The sequence below is a fragment of the Momordica charantia genome (genome assembly GCF_013281855.1).
Source record: "Momordica charantia cultivar OHB3-1 chromosome 8 unlocalized genomic scaffold, Mcharantia_2.0 BLBB01000008.1, whole genome shotgun sequence".
In the NCBI taxonomy this organism is placed as follows: Eukaryota; Viridiplantae; Streptophyta; class Magnoliopsida; order Cucurbitales; family Cucurbitaceae; genus Momordica; species Momordica charantia.
Genome location: NW_028275166.1, coordinates 30878548 through 30897611, shown reverse-complemented (window position 1 = coordinate 30897611; position 19064 = coordinate 30878548). Strand labels below are relative to the sequence as shown.

Below are 19064 nucleotides of genomic sequence, written 5' to 3'. Positions count from 1 at the left end.
TCTTCAAACAGGACTTATTGCTATTGATTCGATGATTCCTACCGGACGTGGTCAGCAAGAATTAATTATTGGGGACAGGTAGACCGATAAAACTGCAGTAGCCACATATACGATTCTCAATCAACAAGGGGAAAATATAATATGTGTTTATGTAGCTATTGGTCAAAAAGCATCTTCTGTAGCTCAAGTAGTGACTACTTTACAGGAAAGGGGGGCAATTCATAACATATCTTTAGCGATAGTATAGGTCGATACTTTCAAAGTGAAAAGAAAAAAAAGAGAGAATCTCTTGGATGACACATTCACAATATAACAATAATATATTTCTATCGATCAGATATCACAAACCCTTTAATATACTAATAGAATTTTCTTTAGTTATTTTAATATAAAATAAAATTTATAAGTTCATTGAATTTGTTCACTACTTAGGTAATAAATCTAAAAAAAGATCTAAGCTCATTTTACCTTTTAGTCTCTTTGGACAAATGAACCAGTCCACCCATAATGGTTAAGGTGAGACTAAGTCATGTGCGACAATGCAAGTGAACATCATAACACTGTTATGAGTTAGGTTTTAAAGTCTCATAATTTATAAACATTTTATCGTTCATGAATAAAATATATTTGATTATTATGTTATAGTATTATCTATTTTTGTGAAAATTCAAGATTATTAGCATAATTTTGGATAATATCTAGTTGACATATAAAAAGATTAAGATGGATAGCCGAGATGTACCTACTTTGCAGTTCTTTCTCATGGATAGAGGATACAAAATAGGACATAGCCTAAAGAAAGTATTCACTAAAAATCATACTTAAAATTTCATTTCTTGCTAATGTATCCCTTCTACATTTCGAAATTTGTGTAAAATCAATAAAAATAAATGAAACTTATTGGTTTATGTTTATTAATCTAAAATTCATATTACCCATCCAATTAATAACCCAACATGAAATATTGTATGAATAATTCAACGTACATAAAGAGAGAAAAAAACAAAACCCAACCCACGAAAAATTAATTAATAAATAATTCAACTCTTATTACTTATATGACCCATTTTTTTCTCCCTGTTTTTATCTCTAATACGTGGGGTGGGAATTTGAATCTTCACATTGCCCTAACCAGTTGAACTATGCTGAAGTTGACTATTTATGTGTTTTTTTCTTCTTTTGAAACCTATAAAAAAATATATAAGTTAAAAACACATTGTCGATATAGTCTATAAACTTCAACATATCATGATTATCTCCATAGTTTAAAATTTATAGAGATTTAGTCTCTGAATTTGAGTATGTAACAACTTAGTTTATGTAGTTCAAATTTGTCATGATGTGATCCCAAATGTGAAATTCTCCATTGACGTACACTGAAAATCTCTTAGATACTTCATACGTATATTTCACCTTGATAGAAATTTTCAAATATTTATATATGTCAACATGTGAGATGGAGATTCTATCTTCTAAATTTTTTATTAATGATATATGTCTTAATCAATTATACTATATTTAGATTGGAAAATACTTGGTTTCAAGAAGAACTTCCTTCTTAAATATTTGACAATTAAAGAATGAGAAACGTAAGAGCATATATTTTTTCAAAAATATATATATTTAACTTAAAATATACTAAACATCACTCATCCCTTTTTCCTAAATATTTCAATCCCACGCCACTACAAATTCAATATTGTTTTTTCAATCTTTCAAAAAGAAAAAAAAACTTTTTTTTTTAATAGAAAGATTGGATTGAAGTTGAACTCAAATTAAAAAAAAAATTGATATCCCAAATATCAAAAGAGCAAAAGAAATGGCCCTACTTCCCCAAAAGCCCATGGTTTCCATTTCCATTTTCTCGAACTCATACATCCATATCCATTCCACATCCCAATTTCCCAATTTCCCAATTCCCCAAATTCCCAATCCTCTCTCTCTTGATTGCGTCTGTTTTCCTTCTTGACCCTCGATTCCCTCCCCAAATTCCCCCAAAAAATGCCTCCTCAAGATTCCGCCGCCGCCCACGGCGGCGACCTGCCGTCCCCCAAACCGGAGACCAAAGTCCTCTCCCTGCTCCTCAAAGTCCTCATCATGATCCTCTTGACAACCCTCTTCTTCCTCTTCCTCGGCCTCGCCACCGCGCTCCTCCTCATCCACCTCTGCGTCGCCAGCGCCCTCCACCGCCGCCGGCGCCACCGCCACCGCCACCGCCGATCCCCCAATTCCTCATCTGGGTTCTCCCCCCGCGACCTCCAGAAGCTCCTCCAGTTCCGATTCTCCAAGCCCCACTCCCAAATTGACTGCGCCATTTGCCTCGACGGCTTCCGAAATGGGCAGTGGTGCAGAAGACTTGGTGGGTGCGGCCACGTTTATCACCGAAAGTGCATCGATTCGTGGCTGATTAGGGTCCCCGCTTGCCCCCTTTGCCGGAGCTCCGTCCGATTGGATATGGAAGAATCAGAAGAAGAAGAAGAAGAACATCGATTTGATTTTGTAAGTTCTCAGAACTATGAGATTTTGTATGCTCTGTAACTCAAGTTTAGTTTCTTCTCCTTCTGCTTCTGGTTGTTTCCCCCCTCTTGAGATGTATATATAGTTGGAGCAAAAGTCTGAAATGAAGCTTTCTTTTAGTTATATGTTATGATGGTTTGGTTCTGTTTTGCTGACACTGCTGCTATGAGAATTGTGCTTGTGCTTGTGATATGGATTTATTGTTGCTGAGAGATTCTAGGGAACTTCATTATCTTGGAGAGTTTCTGAAAGTTGGAAAGGAGAAGAGGAGTTTCACAATTTATGGACATTTAGAGGAAATAATGTTAATAGTGTTCATTGAATGGGGTTCAACGACTACCTTTTAAGCATAGGTGGTTAAGATATATATTCCGAAAGATTGTGAGTTCGAATCCTCCCTCACTCCCTCACGTTGAGCTTTAAAAAGGGTTGAATTTGATATGGGTTTTACCTGAAGAAAATAAGAAATAGGAAGTTCCCTTTGGATGCCTCTCCATGTAGAGGAAAACTTTGTCACAAAATATTCTATTCTTTTATAGAGTTGAACTTCTTTGTCACAGATATTCGAACCTTTTATAGAGTTGAACTATGCTCGTGTTGATTTGTTTTAACGAGTTGAACTATGCTCGTGTTGATTTGTTTTAACGAGTTGTGTGGAGAATGTGGGATGAGTTGGTTCGAATTTGTGGAGTATATTGGTTAGTTGGGTTTCATACAACTCGAAATTGAGTAGTCACAATGTTAGTTTGCTTGCAAAAGTGGTGTGTTGTGAGGTATTTGACGAAGTAATGGTCAAGTTTGATTATTGAATGGAATTATTAGCCGCCTTAGATATTTTGGGGGACTTGATTAAAAAAGGGTAACCCAAGTCAAAGATATTTCTTTCGTTTCTTTCAAATCAATCAATCGATTTTACCAACCTTACATGAGAGAATAAATCTCCATGTAGTTCTAAAGTGCACTAAAAGAAGTCATATTTTCCTTAATCATTGCTTAATTAATATAATTTCAAATATGTTACTGAGTTGTCACTTGCACATAAAATTTGTCCCATCTATCAAAGTCCATTTCTTTCACGTGACATGTCCAAGTGTTGTAGCCTTGTGTGACGAACAAGGCTGTGTAGGATTACAATTTCGTTTTTAACTTTTAAAAATTATGTTTTTCTTTTCTTATGTGGATGAAATTTGAACCCTAGTGGACAATAATATGGCGGTTTCATTACGATATATCGAGAGAGAGGCAAACATCGGGGTTTTGATGTACCCGACTAGATTTGTTGTTTAGTGGAAAACGATTTTTTAAATATTAAAGATGGTTATTAAATGGGGTCTAAATTTTTTTATTAATTTTTTTTGTTTAAGGAATGACTTAATTGATAATTTTAATAGTGAAATTGGGAATTTTAAAAGGGACGGAATCGAGAATTTTATTTGATATTGAATGATTATAAGGTGTATGATTAAGTAATTTATTGTAATCTATAAATGTTGGATACAACTTATTTGAGCTTAGGAGTAAGAAATGATATTAGTTCTAGAATAATTTTCCAAATCATGTAAAAAATATAAGAAACGATCGATGAAACCAATTCATTATCGATTATTGCATTCAATGTTCCAAATGACTGCAAATTGGGCCTGATTTTGGCCCGCTGGACTTAAAAGGCTCCACACATGTCTCGGCCCATAGAATAATACGAGGCCCAATGGGCTAACCAGATCTTTTTGTTCTTAGAGACTATTTTTCGAAAAGGCTGAGACAATGAGACTGATATAGGGTTTTATACGATTAGTTGTATGAAGGAATAAATACATGTATTTTGAACTTATATAAAAAATTATTAGGAAGCATATAGATTTGGAACCAACATCCAACAGTTATTAGGAGGTGGCCATGTATATTTTTTTCATTAACCAACGAACACACTTCGTCTCGAATAGGGATGATCGTTTTTCCTGTGGGGACCGGTGGGAAGTCTCCGTTTAAATTCCCTTTCGATGCGGAGATGAGGAAAGTTTTTTTGCTTGTCACCTAAACGGTTCCAGGTTCGGAGAATGCATTCCCCGTCCTTGTTTCTTATTTCTCGCCTTGCCTCACTTATATATACGTATATGTATGTGTGTGTGTATATATATATACACACACTTAAAAAGAATCTTATTATTTTCTCTATATTTAATTATATTAAAAAAATCATATTCTTTTCTACCCACCTAATACGGAGAGGAGGATTGACCATGGTAAATAATTGAAAATTAAGAAACTAAATAGAAGTTTCCTTATAAAAATATTTAGTTGATAAATAATTTTAAAAATAAAAGAATAAAAGAGGAAGAAATTAAAGCGAAGAACCAAATCCTCGTGAAAGTACCCACAAAATTCCCCTAGTATTTCGCAAGAATGGGGAATTAAATGAGGGGTGAGGGCGGGGATGGGCCCGTCCCCGCCCTACCTCAAGGACATCCCTAGTCAGCGGATTTTGGACTTCTCCTTAAAATAATATGAGTTCGTTTGGTAACATTCATGTTTTCTGTTTCTTATTTCTTTATCAGTTTCTTGCTTTTTGTTTCCTTTTTTTTTCACACAATATTGAAAACCTTTCTTCAAAATGATAGACAAGAAACAGAAACAATTACTAAACGGTTTATATTTTTTGAAAAGTAAAAAGAAAAAAGAAAAAATAAGAAATGGAAACATGGTGAGATGAGCCCTATTTGATCTAGGTTTGGGTGTGGGAGTGGGACAAAAATGCCAAAAGGCTGCGGTTGTTACGTCCCATTCACATTACTATTCCCTTCTTTAATACAACTCATCTCCAAATGAATAAAATTGTACATAAGAAAAATATGTACGACCAAAAAAATAATATTATTGAATTGCTCCTCAAATTCCTCCATAATTCATTTTCTGTCTTTTATTATATGTTTCATGTAATTTATTTTTAACATTTTTGTGGATATGGCTAAGTTCATAATATTTTTTTTTAAAAAAAAGTTTCTAACTTAGTTGGTCTTTTTAAACAACAAAGGAGATAATGGAAATTTAAAATGGTTGTTTAATCCATTAATTTTTATCATCAGTTGAGTTATCTTTACCGGACACTTTTTATTCAAATTTCATCGTATTTTATTTATTTCCAACAAATATTACTTGTCGGGTTTAAAAATCACTAAGTCTACCATCTTTTAAAATATTAGAGTAACGTTATCACTTACGTGCTCAATTGGTTAAAACACTTATCTCTGAAAAAACAAATTATAAGTTCGAACCCAGATCTTAAAATATTGTACTCAAAAGAAAAAGAAAGTTAGTGTTTCTTTATGCAAGGAAAAACTTTTCAGTCAGGTCGAACTTGGACCAGCTAGAGAGGGGACCAATGTTTAGGAGTGAAAATCGTACTACCACGTGGAAGACAGAGAAAAGTCTAACTTTGAAGATCTTCCCTTTGGTGACCGAGCTGAAGATCTTCTGTTTGGTGGACGATCTGAAGTGCCCGACCTGAAGAGAGGGTCGATCTTATCATAGCCTTGCCTAACGGCCGATCTGAGATCTTCCCTAAAAACCATTCAAAGGAGGAACGACCTTCTATACTTAGCCAAATTCCAAATGACAAGAGTACGAACTTGCATAGCTACTCCCAATAGGCCGACCTTGGGTCCCGACATGCTCAATCGCTGGTTGAATTTCTTGTCAGGTACCTTAACCTATAGGGCACTTCACTCTTCAGTCAGGTATGGTATTCTAGTTCGGTCTCCATACTAAGGTCGGACACAAAACTGACTTGAGCGTCGGAGTGTTTGTTCACTTGTGCATGTCTTTTCTCGCCAAGGGTCTTTCAGCTCATTCACGACACTTCAGCACATTCCAGTCAGCTTACCTTGACCTCTTGAGCTGGTCATTCATTCTCAAGAACATTCAAACTCTTCCAATGGTCATACTTAGAGCAGGTCATACCTTTGATCAATTTTTTTTTTCATAAACAGTATTAATAAAAATATTATTCTTATTTATTGACTGTGTTCTTTTCTTCCAATCCATCCGATATTATATTAGCATCTCAACAGGATTAGTGGATAAGGTTGAGACCTTGATTTAATTTTTTAATTTTTTAATTTTTGGCATTCATATATCTCATAGAAGATAAGATTTTCTGTGAAACTTCAAAATGTCTCTCATCAATAGACAAGAGAATGTCCTACAAACATTTCTACATTCCCAACATAATCTATTAATTTCCAACCTTTCCCATGTGAATCCCACGTGTGCAAGCTTATGATTCATTGGATTATCTTTTTCAAATTGTTCTTCCAATTATTTTCCACTTCCAAAGAGCAAAATTACAAATAATATTGAAGGAAAATAATGTATCTTATTAAAATGGTCAACATTTTGATCTTTATATATTTAGTTTTGAAAGTGACAATATATTATTTAATTTAACTGGACTTTGGTTGGTTCATGGTTGTCTTTTAATAAATTCAAAACTAGAAATCGGTATATGTCTATTTTAATTTTATTTATCTTATTCCTTTTATATTTTTCTTATTTTCTGATAATTTAAAAAAAAATAATTTCTCAAGTGTTTGGACTATAATATTTTATAAAACAAAGTTTGACATCTTGCTTTAAGAATGGTAAACAAAAAATGTCTTTGAAAAATTTGAATTAATACCATTTGGAACTTAAAAAATGTCTCACGACATAGTACAATCAACCTATACCCACCAACTTAGATATAATTTAACTAGTTAAGACGTTAATAATCTCCTTAGTCAAAAGTTCGAATTCAAACCTTTGCCCTATTTGAAATTGAAATGAAAGACCATTTAATTGTAAAAAAAAAAAAGGAAAAATCAGATTGTCTTTTGGGAATGACATAGTTGGAGGTCAAGCCCGATGCTGATGACTATGTTGTTCAATTTAACTAACAAGTTCCGGTTATAGGGATCCATCCGTAAGTCACGTGACATCGATTCGGAGAAATAAAAATAATAATAAGATCGTATTAACATTTTATTAATGATATTAATTAAGTTATTAACAACAACTATTAAATAAAATAAATTATATAAAATTTTAGTAGGTCAAGTTAGGCAAAACGATACTAATAATATCGTTAATCTAATGAACATGTCACATTAAAATTTTATTAATGAGATTGTCAATCTGAGCATAGCATAATGAATAAGATACTTATTATCGCTTAGGCAATGATTTAATTCACCACCTTGTAATGACCTAAAATAACATTTCATCAATGGAATAAATTAAACCTCGAATAAATAGAAGCGGAGTCCAATCTCTACAAAACCAAGAGAAAGAGTCTCAAGAAAGAGTCACGAGATTACGACATTGACTTAAATAAAAACATAATTACACGTCTAAGAAATTAACAGATAGAGGTGAAGAATCAACCAAATAGAAGAAGAAGCATATTCAAAATCCACGGAAAAGTGCGAGAAAGAAATAGAATTACAATCCTATCTCTAGAAAGTAGAAACTAAGAAAAGAACTTTAATCGATTAATCTAATAAACATGTCACATGTCACATCAACGTATCTACATGACATACAAAATTGAACAAAAGGGAGGAGGAGTATTTCGTTAATGTTAAGTAAGATAGGAGAAAATTATTGTAAAGAGCTGGTGAGAATTTAAATCACACTAATCACCCAATTTCACAAAACAGCCTTAGCCTAACCACCAAACCAAATCTCTAAAAAGCTCATGAGAGACAGAAATTTAGAATCACATAATCACTCAAAATCATTTTCTTAAGTTTAACGTTCATGGTGTTCTTCAATTCTCTTCTTGATATTCTCCACTGCTCTCTTCTCCTGCTCTTCTTCTACATGATCTTCATCCTTCTTCCTTGAGACTCCATTAATGGCTAATTTCTTGTTTGCTCTCAGTTTCAGAGCTTCCAAAACTTTCCTCATCGCTCTTCCCTTCTCCCTCCTGTTCTTGATCAAAATCTCACTTATATCAGCAGGACTCATCTCTGCTTTTTCAACGCTCTCTTCCAATTCACTCAAAGTCGTTGTTCCATCCAAATCTTCTTGTTCTTCATCCCAATCCAAATAATTCTTCAGAAGAATCTTCAGCGCTGGAAACGAACAGAAGCTCATGAAAATGTGCACGTCCATTCTCCCGCTCCTCAGCAATGCCGGATCCAGCTTCTCGATGTGATTCGTCGTGAACACGAAGATCTTCTCGCTCCCGCAGCAGGACCACAATCCATCGCTGAAATTGAGCAATCCAGAGAGCGTGATTGAATTTCCCCCATTTTCGCACACCGAATTCGTCACGTTCATCTTCCTGTTCGAGAGTTCGATCGAGCAATCGATGTCTTCGATTACGATGATCGATTTGGGCGTCGTCTTCATCAGAAGCTTTCTCAGCTCCGAATTGTTCTGAACTTCCGTCAACTCGAGATCGTAAATGTCGTACCCTAGAAAATTCGCCATCGCAGCGATCAAGCTCGATTTTCCAGTTCCAGGAGGTCCGTACAGAAGATAACCTCTCTTCCAAGCGCGTCCTGTTTTCTGGTAAAACGAATTTCCGTTAGCGAAATCTCGAAGATCCTCCATAATCTGCCGCTTCTTGATCGGATCAATGGCGAGCGTTTCGAAAGTGCTCGGGTGCTTGAACGGCACGGCCTCCCACGGATTGCAACCCGTGGAATCCAACGAACCGCCGCGCGGATTCGTAAACAGATACCGATCTTGATTCTTCCGCCTGATTTCGTTCGCCTTCTCCACAATGTGATCCAAATACGCGTTGAGAATCACGAACAATCTGTCCTGCTTTTTGATCTTCAGCGTGAAACCTCTCTTCTCTTCCGGAAATATCCGCCAGGGGAAGCTCTGTAACTGCCTCGGCGTGACGATGTGCTCCCACTGGACGGCGACGCCGTCGAACTCGTCGGCGATGGAGTCGTTGTTGGAGAGTCCGAAAGCGATGGCGGTGGAATTGAGCGGCCGGCTCAGGCTAAGGCGGGTGGTGGCAGAGCCGGCGGTGGAGACGGAGGAGCTGAGGTAGAGCTGGACGGCGTTGTAGAGCTCGTTGGTGTTGACGCCGTCGATCTCTGTAATGTCGAAGTAGGCGTAGGAAGAAAAGCAGGAGAAGAATCTGGCGAAGAGTTTAACAATGGCGACGCGGAGCTCGGGAGGGAAAAGTGTTTGAAGCAATGTCTGAGAGAAGGCGAAGACTCCGAGCAGAGAGGCCATGGTCGACCAATACTCCATTTTCTTTCTCTGCGATTTCTGTTTGGCGGTGGGGATGGAAGTAAGAAGTGGGTGTTTGAGGAGAGAGAGAAAATGGAAGAAGGCAAAGCGGGAAAAGATTAGTTGATGGATATAAGAAGAGAAGAGGAAAGCAATAGAAATGGGGAGGGAGAAGAAAAATACCACGTGTAGTTTACGAAAATTTTAACCATTTTTTATTACCATGAATTCGGTGCCTCATGGTGGATCGAAGGTCCTACGCCACTTTCACTCCCATCTATCTTACCTTCAATCCATCTTTAGGTATCCCGAAATCCTTCCTCCCTCACAGGATGAGTGAAATCTGTACGGTAGTTGTTGATCAACTTGATATTCTCGACGATGCCTATATATATACCAACGTGAAGTGGAGAGACCCCTTAAAGCAACAAGCGAGAATGGCTAGGTTGATAGCTGGGTTAAAGAAAAAGGTGAGTATGAAAAGACTTATCGTGTAACTGTTCCTGTAAGCTGTATGATCTATGAATCGACTTTATAAAAAAATCCGTTTTTCGACTGAAAAACAGTGTCTGTTGGGTCTGGATACATAATGTATGTAGTCATACTTGGGATTTCCCAGAAAGATATGCTATTTATTGGGCCGAAGCTTCGGGCTTGTTCACCAAAACATTCACTGGATTCAATAACCCAAGCCCAATAAGAAAATTATCCCTACCTCTAAAAAGACATACCAATACAAACTTTATCTCATAAGCCAAAAAAAAAAAACATCTCCCATACTAAATATATGTTCCAGTCCTTAATATTTAGATTTTTCTTTTCAATTTAGTCTTATTGTTTAAAAAATGTTAGTTTCTTATATTTTAACATTTATTAATCGTCATTTTTATCATTTAATATTGCATGACACGTAGTGAACGGTAAGAAAAGTCAAAATTTGACCTAAAAAATAAACAGTCAAAATATTTAACAATTTCTTTTAATTTTGAGGACCATTCCTTTCTTCGATGCTATTTTCCTTTAAATTTTAAAACAATTCATAAGTATCATGTCATGTCATGCAAACTTAAAGTAACAAATATAGCCTCAACTTATTAACATTAATTATATAACATACAAGTCATTATCTATTAGATAAAATTTTAATTTAGTTGACGTGGTATGATATACTTTCTATCGAACTATATTTTAGTTGAGTTGCAGTAGACTGTTCAAAATATAGAAAAAAACTTTATAAAATCTTAAAATAATTAATCGAAAATTATTATTATATATGACAATTGAGGTGGAGGAAGGAGATTTTTAATCTATATTCTCGCCCGATTCCTCAATGTGGAAAATCGGAGAATCCTCACTCAAGGATTAATATTTTTTTTACTTGAAATCCAAAAACAAAATGGAAAAAGAAAGTCGTATTTCCAATTTTCCCTCCAATTATATCTCCAAATTCAACAAGGAAAAGACCTTCAATAAAAAAATAAAATAAAATCTATAAATATTCTCTTCCTCTTCGCCATTCATAAACAACCACACTCCCTCTGCCTCTGCCCATTATTCTTTATTCAGCGGCGAAACTTCCGGCGGCTCTTCCACAACCTCCGTCGTGTTATTTGCTTCATCCATCTTCTCCGATGTCTAACACCGCCGCCACCTCAACCGTTGCCAATGTAAGAACAAATTCTTATTCTAATTTCTTTTAGAATATTTCATTAAGATTTCTTCAAAGATATTTTAAAATGTAAAAGCAACGTAAATAGAAGCAATTTTCTTAAGATCAAACTATCCTTAATTATTGTATCATTTACATTCGTATTCGAAATCTTTACTAACAAACAACATTTTTATTTTAGATTTTCCATTTATAAAAAGTTCCCCACAATTCTCTACTAACATTTTTATTTTTTTTTCCTAATCTAATTTACATTTATCAAATTCTAACCTAACTTTTAAAGAACTAATAGGAAGTAATTTACCTAAGATTTCAAATAAAATGAAAAAAAAAACTTTTAGATTCAAATTCTTCTCCTAAACTTAATTTTTCCAACAAAAACACCGCTGATTACTTCTCAAATTAAACTAACTCTAGTCTTAATAATTCCACTCGTTATCCCAAAAGAAAAAAAAAATTAGATCCTACTATAACTATTTAATATATATATATTTTTTATTATTTTAAAAGTTTTGCTTGATCACTCATACAATTTTGGTATGTTTCTACCTTACTTCAATACACACGTTTTTTTAATTTTCACAATTTTGCTTAGGTTTTTAAAATCTAGATGTTCCTATTTCCTTAATTAACATTTGAATCCCAATTTTTTTTTAAGAAATAAAGTTATTAAAATTTATTGGTTTGTTCTTGTTGTTCTTCAGGAAGAAGCAATGGAGAAGGAAGACAGACATTTAGCAGAGGACATAAAAATCGAAATCCTGCAACACTCATCTCTAAGATCCATCGCCAAAGCAAACTCAATCTCGAAGCTATGGCGGAAATTGATCTCCACGAACTCCCTTCTTCTCCGCAGCTCTCGCCCCTCTCTGTGGCCCCCTCCTCTGTTCCACTCCTTCTTCTTCCACTCCTCCAACATCCCCAAAAATGGCGTCCCAATTCACTCCTTCACCACTTCCAATTCCTCCTCCCACAATCCCGGAATCCCCATCCACCGCTCCCCCTCCGCCGCCGCCGCCGCCGCCTTCCCCATCCACTTCCTCGCCGCCAGCAACGGCCTCCTCCTCTGCGGACGATCCCGCCACACCCCCATCGTTCACTACTTCGTCTGGAATCCCGCCGGCGACGTCCTCGTCTTCCTCCCCAAACCGCTCAATGTCTTCACCGCCGTCAAAATCGGCTTTTACTCTGAGCTCAATTGCCGATCCCCCGATTCCGAGTGCTTCACCGTCGTGAGATTGGGGGTCATGGAGCTTCTGTCGCTGGAAATTTACTCCTCCGAAACAGGGGTCTGGCGACGCGTGGATCTCGACTTCGCCGCCGATTCGCTGTTTATCCCCGCCGAAGGCCCCGCCGCGGCGGTTCTCGACGGCGTGTTCTACTGGCTGGAGTTCGGGTCGTTGATTTACGCTTTCGATCTGATCAATCATAAATTTCTGGAAGTGGGTTTCCCCCCTGAATGTTCCGATTTCCGGTGCAATGTGTTCTCCCGGTGCCTCTCCGCCGCCGGGGGGGCCCTCCAGATGGCGTCCACCGACGGCGAGTGGATCGAGATCTGGGCGCTGAGGAGCCACAGGGAAAGGAGTTCGTGGGCGCTGAGGCGCAGATTGAGCGTCGAGGCTCTGGTTGGCAATAACTCGAACATGTTCGGTGCATCCGCGGCGGCGATTGGGCAGAGATTTGTGGGGATCGTGGGGTTTCAACCGAGGGATTCCGGCAAGATATTCTTGAACACGACGGAGATGGTGGTTTGTTGTGACGTTGGGAGTGGAAAAGTTGAGATGGTTCATAGATTCGATGGGGGAGTTTCGTGTAGGGACGTTTGTGAGCTCGTGTTCTTCCCTTACGAGTTCTATGGCATCCATCGTCTAATTTAAATCTCTTCTAAAAGATTTTTTTTTTCATCATTTGGTCTCCCAATGGGTTAGAAGTTTTAATTTTTATCCTCTATGTATCAATGGAATGTGGATTTGAAAATTAATAATAATATTTGGGGGTTTCAGACATAATATATTCTGCCTAAACTAATAATTTTTGACCAAAATGGTCATGAGTTTAAGATTAGGTTTCTATTTAGTACCTAAATTTCAACTAAAAGTGATATAAAATTATTATATTATTAAAAAATTACCAACTCATTACCACGTCAACATTCCATCAGTGATACTAACAAAATTTTACCTCTAGGGATTTTTAGAATTATTTTCTGGTCAGGGACCAAATTGTCGCTTTTTTAAATTTATGGACCAAATAGAAACCTAATTTCAAACTCAGAGACCAAAAGTATATTTTACCCTAAATTTTTTTACATTAAAAGAGAGAGGACAATTTTTTCTTCAAAAAAAAAATTAATAAGTAAGTGTTACCTTATTATAGTATAACTAGTATAATTTTGAATTTAATAAGTTACCATATGAGTTGTCAACCTAAGTATAAAATTAGTCTAAGGCATCCATGACAAGGTTTAAAATCTCAACTCCTACATTTATCGAACTAAAACAAGAAATTAATGCAAGCTTTATATGTTATTAGTGTACATAGTATGATTGTAGTATTAAATTTAAAAAAATGGAGTACTTTTAAGTTATTTAATGTATTTTTATATTACATCATTATTGAAAAATAAAAAAAAAAACATAAAAGGAAGAAATTGACACTTTTGGAAGATTAGTGACCAAATTATATGAATAGTATAATTTCCTTTATATTTTTAACGTTGTGACTCATAGATCCTAGAATTCAAAAAAGTGTCTTCGTGAAAAAATATTTTAAAATGTGTCTAAAACTTATTTGATAGAATTTTAAGAGTTTTGAGTTGGTTTGATAACGTTCTTATTTTTTGTTATTTATTTTTTATTTTAAAATGAATAAAAATATGTTTGATAATTTTTTTTTCTTATTCTTTAAAATTTTAAATTATATAAAAATTAAAATAAAAGTTTAATACGAAAATTAATTTTTTAATTGTCAAGAATAGTAAAATAATACCTTTATTTATGTTTTGAAAAAAAAAATTGAAAAATAGGAACCGAAAACAATAAACTTTATTTTGTCTATTCAAAATTTCTACATAATTTCAAAAATATTTCTTAAAAATAAGAATGGAGAGTAGGAATAGTTATTAAATTGTCAAAAATGGGAAACAAGAAACTAACCAAATGACCCTTTATATCTAACTTATAATTGAACCTTTATTTGATTATGAAAAATGGCTGCTTTTTTTTTCTTTTCTAATTTCAATAGCTTCTTATTACCATATTGAAGAAATATAGAGTTCTAAGAGGCGAAAACAATGCCATTAGGGATATACATTAAAAGCATTTTCTTCTTGATATTTATTTACAAGAATTTTACATGTGGGGACGGAGATCGAACTCACAATCTTTTGGTTAGATATATATGTCACATTTATCGCTGAGCTATGCTCACTTTAACGTTATAATTTTTTGGATTTAGGTTCTATTTAGTTTTTAAATTTTAAAAGTGATACTTTCAGTCCTGGAGTTTGTATTCTATTTCTACTTGGTTGTTTGAAGTTTAAAAATGACATTTTTGGTTAAAAACTATATTCAAACCTCATAAAATACAAATTTTCATTTTAAAGCTTTCTAACAGTACTAACATTTTGACATGATTTTCATTTTTTTTAATCTAACATGTAATTGTAATTTATATTAATTCATTATTATTTCTATTTACTAGATATCTTCAATAAATGGCCACTTACCACCATATGGTTATATTAGAAAATGATTTTCATTTTTTTTAATCTAACATGTAATTGTAATTTATATTAATTCATTATTATTTCTATTTACTAGATATCTTCAATAAATGGCCACTTACCACCATATGGTTATATTAGAAAAATACAAAATAAATTGACAGCTGTGGGATTTGAACCCACGCCCTTCCGGACCAGAGCCTAAATCTGGCGCCTTAGACCACTCGGCCAAACTGTCTGATTGTTGATAGATATTGTTACAAATCTTATAAAACCATGTTTTGTATTTTATAAATTAATAAGAATGTTTTATTAATTAATTTCTTAGTTTAATGTAGATTTATTTATTATTTCTTTTAGTTCATCAATAATTGATGAGATGAGAATTTGAACTTCTTTATACCTTAACTAATTAGCAAAAATCCATCTAGATTTATTTACCTTAGTAAAGTTTATTGATATACTAAATTAAGTAGTATGATTCAAAGGAAGATTAAATACCGAATGACCATTAATTAGACTTTTAAAATTATAAATAAATGTTAAAATAGTGGACAAAATTCGCTCAAGTTGCTTGTAATTAAAGGTTACGTGGAATGCACTATATTAAAAGTTTGAATAATCTTCATTTACATATTTAAAGAAAAAACAATCTATTATATATTTATAATGGTTTTTACTTTTTCAAATTAAAATAAAATAGCTTCTTCAAAAAAAAAATAATAAAATAAAATAGTCTAAACTTTAAATAATTATATTAATTGTTTTTAGTTCAAATAATTATATTAAATTGATAAATATTTTCATGGAAATTTACACTTGTCATCATATGATTACTTTGAGTGAATTCTCCATCATCAAGTTTTTCTAACTCAATCTATTTTAAGATTATTAATGTTCTAGAAATATTTGAATTTTGTTTAATAAAAGTCAAATATGAGTTTCATTGAAGATTTTGTTTATAAAAAAATTGAAATACCTTTTAAAAAAAGAGATATGATATATTTCTAAGAGTACCCAACTCAATTATTTGGATTACAATTGGTGTCTTATACTCATATTAACATCACGAGAACTCAATCCAACCCATATTTTTTGTTGGGTTGGTGATTAGAAAATAAAAATTTGAAAACAAAGAATTCAACAAAAAAACAGGGTTAATTTGAGCGTTTTCAGAAATGTGTTTAGTAGTAGACTAGTAAATTTCAGTTTAAAAAATTGTTCAACTTGCGCTTAGTAATATATTTGTAAACTACTAGTAATTACCAACTAATCTAAAATATTATTAATTAATTTATTAATATTTTTGCTAGGAATTTTGTATAATTATTATTTTATATAATTTATAATATTTTATATTTTATATATTCTAATTTTAGCAAAATAAAAATAAGATGAGTTTATAAATGAAATAATATATTTATCAAAGTTTTTATCTTTTTTTAAGGTAATTATGCCTCTTAAAATTTCAGATTTCAAATTTAAAAATATTATTTTCAAAATTTTTTGGATGACAAAATCCAAAAATAGTTTTCGAAAGTAAATCTATCAAATTGAACATTCACCGATTTAGTGAATCCGAAAAGAAAAAAACAAAATATAGATTCTCAATCAAACATACTCTTAGATGATCAGATTTTAAATAACGGACGCCTTAGTACTTGGAAATTTTATCTACTTATTTTCAAATGTTGAATTATGCTAATATAATGTTATTTTATATTTTATGAAATTTGGATATTTATAAAATTGTCGCAAAAAATATCTAATATCTTGGAAAGTAATATAATGTTGTTTTATGCTTCAACTTGCATATATAACTCCACAACAATTTGACCACATGAATTTCTCAACCAAAAACGTACGTAGCTAATTCCTTCTATCTCCATTCACATATTATTTTCAAATTTTTTTGGTACAAAGAACATCAGGTAGGCCCAAATATTAATAAATTTCATCCATATAATTGGAGTTTAAATATTTTAATTTAGTTGGTATGATTTGAGTTTAATTCTAATTTTGTCACTATGATACTATGATATTTTTCATACTGATCAACTCGTGAGTGAGATCCTAAAGTTTGAAATTTAGTCCCTAAGATATGGTTAAATCTCCTATAAATCATCATCAAACTAGCTATTTTTTACCCCAAAAAAAAGTACACATCTTCAATTTTCACTCAACTCTAAGCCTAGGTACCATTAACTAACACAATCAAATATATATATATTTTTTCTGAGTAGAACTAACACAATCAATTAAACTTTTAAAATAGTAACTTATTTTAATGTCAATAAAAATCGTGCCACGAATTTAATATTGTGACAACCTTAAGTCTGACAAGATCATGAGAGTTAAATGAAACTTACAATTACACACAGACTAAATTGAAATTAAATTTAAGCATAAAAAAATCAGAAATCTTATAACCATAGGTACGTAATTGAGTCTTAATCATACTTACCAAATTCATAACTTAAACTAACTTCTAATATAATCAAATACAATTATTATTTTATTCACTTATTCATTTTCGAACTTTAATTACGTGCTAAATAGTCGAGAAGAAATTTCAACAAGAATCTTTGATTTTTGTCCTTTTATTTTATTATTATTATTATTTTAATAAAAGGTTATTGACGATGGAATCTACCCTACAAATGACGTAATTTGAAAAGTCAAATTACCGTACAAAACTAAATTGTTTTAACAATCTTAAGTTTTCTTAAATCAACCATCTGCGTCGAGATCAAACCAATGGACCATGAGCATTAGAATGAAATAGTTGTCTCATCCATTTAAATTATGATCGAATTGATTTTAACTATCTCAAATTAATTAAGTAATTAAGTAGATAGAGCTACAAATTATTAAATTTATATATGTTACTGTAAAAAGATGCATCCATATAAATAATATAAAATAAATATATATTCTCAAATATGGTAGAAAATTAAAAACTTTATAAAATAATATCCTCCGAATGAAACGTATCCACGGAAAACAACACAATATAAGGGAAAAACATACTCATATTATATTTTCTGAAAAAGTTAAAACTCTATGACATTTAAAAAAAAAATATTAATTTTAAATTACAAATCATGTTCATAAACTTTCGCATTCTTTTTTCTATCATATTTGGAAGCTAGTATACGAGTCAGTTTATACGTACATCAACTACAGATCGTACATGATATTGATGGTTAGGAATTACATTTGATCGTACATGACATTGATTGTTAGGAATTACATATATAATAGTAAATATTCTATATAGATAGCCACTGTGATTTAAGATTATGTCCATTCAATTTTCTAACATAGTATTTTTAAGTAAAAAGTTTGAATTATGCTTCTAAAAGTTTTCAATTTGATCTGAACAAATTTTTTTTTGCCACTTCAATTAATGCTCATAACATGTGTTGACTGTATTAATTAAGGATTATATATATATATATTAGAGATTATATGACAAATAGAGAAAATGACATGTAATAATTAAAGCATTAACATGACAAAATTAACAAGCACAATACCGAAAGTTTGTGCACATACTTGAAACTTTTTAAAATTTTATAATTAAGCCGCCATAACTCTTATAAACTCGAGAATAAAACTTATAATTTAATCATTTATTGATGAAAAATTTTGTATGACTTGTTGATCAAATATCGCACCACAGAGATTCGATATTGATATACAAAACGAAGAACACTGAACACCGGTGTGATGCTGCCACACACACTCCGATGCCTATGTCAGAACTGGAGGTTGAAAGTTGTATAATAAAGAGTAGAGTCATATTAGCATTCCTCTAGGGTTCAGCCTCTTTTTCTATTTATATGGTTCGAATCATCATCTTTCCGAAACTAGGTTTCTATACATTGTCGTGGGTCAGATATCAGATGGAAGAGTCATCTT

General features: G+C 32.9%; 1 protein-coding gene, 1 non-coding gene and 1 pseudogene across 2 annotated transcripts; 1 reads left to right on the top strand and 2 right to left on the bottom strand.

Moving 5' to 3' along the window:
• The first annotated feature begins 1846 nt into the window (after positions 1-1846).
• On the top strand, positions 1847-2642 carry LOC111020858 (uncharacterized). Its single transcript, XM_022297651.2, has one exon. It carries the CDS (start codon positions 2002-2004, stop codon positions 2536-2538), a length of 537 nt encoding a protein of 178 aa, XP_022153343.1. The 5' UTR covers positions 1847-2001; the 3' UTR covers positions 2539-2642.
• Positions 2643-8066: 5424 nt separating this feature from the next.
• Positions 8067-10391, bottom strand: LOC111020863 (AAA-ATPase At5g57480 pseudogene; annotated as a pseudogene).
• Positions 10392-15298: 4907 nt separating this feature from the next.
• TRNAL-UAG (transfer RNA leucine (anticodon UAG)) lies at positions 15299-15378 on the bottom strand. The gene has a single exon. It is a non-coding gene; the product is annotated as a tRNA-Leu (tRNA).
• Between the last annotated feature and the right edge of the window lie 3686 nt (positions 15379-19064).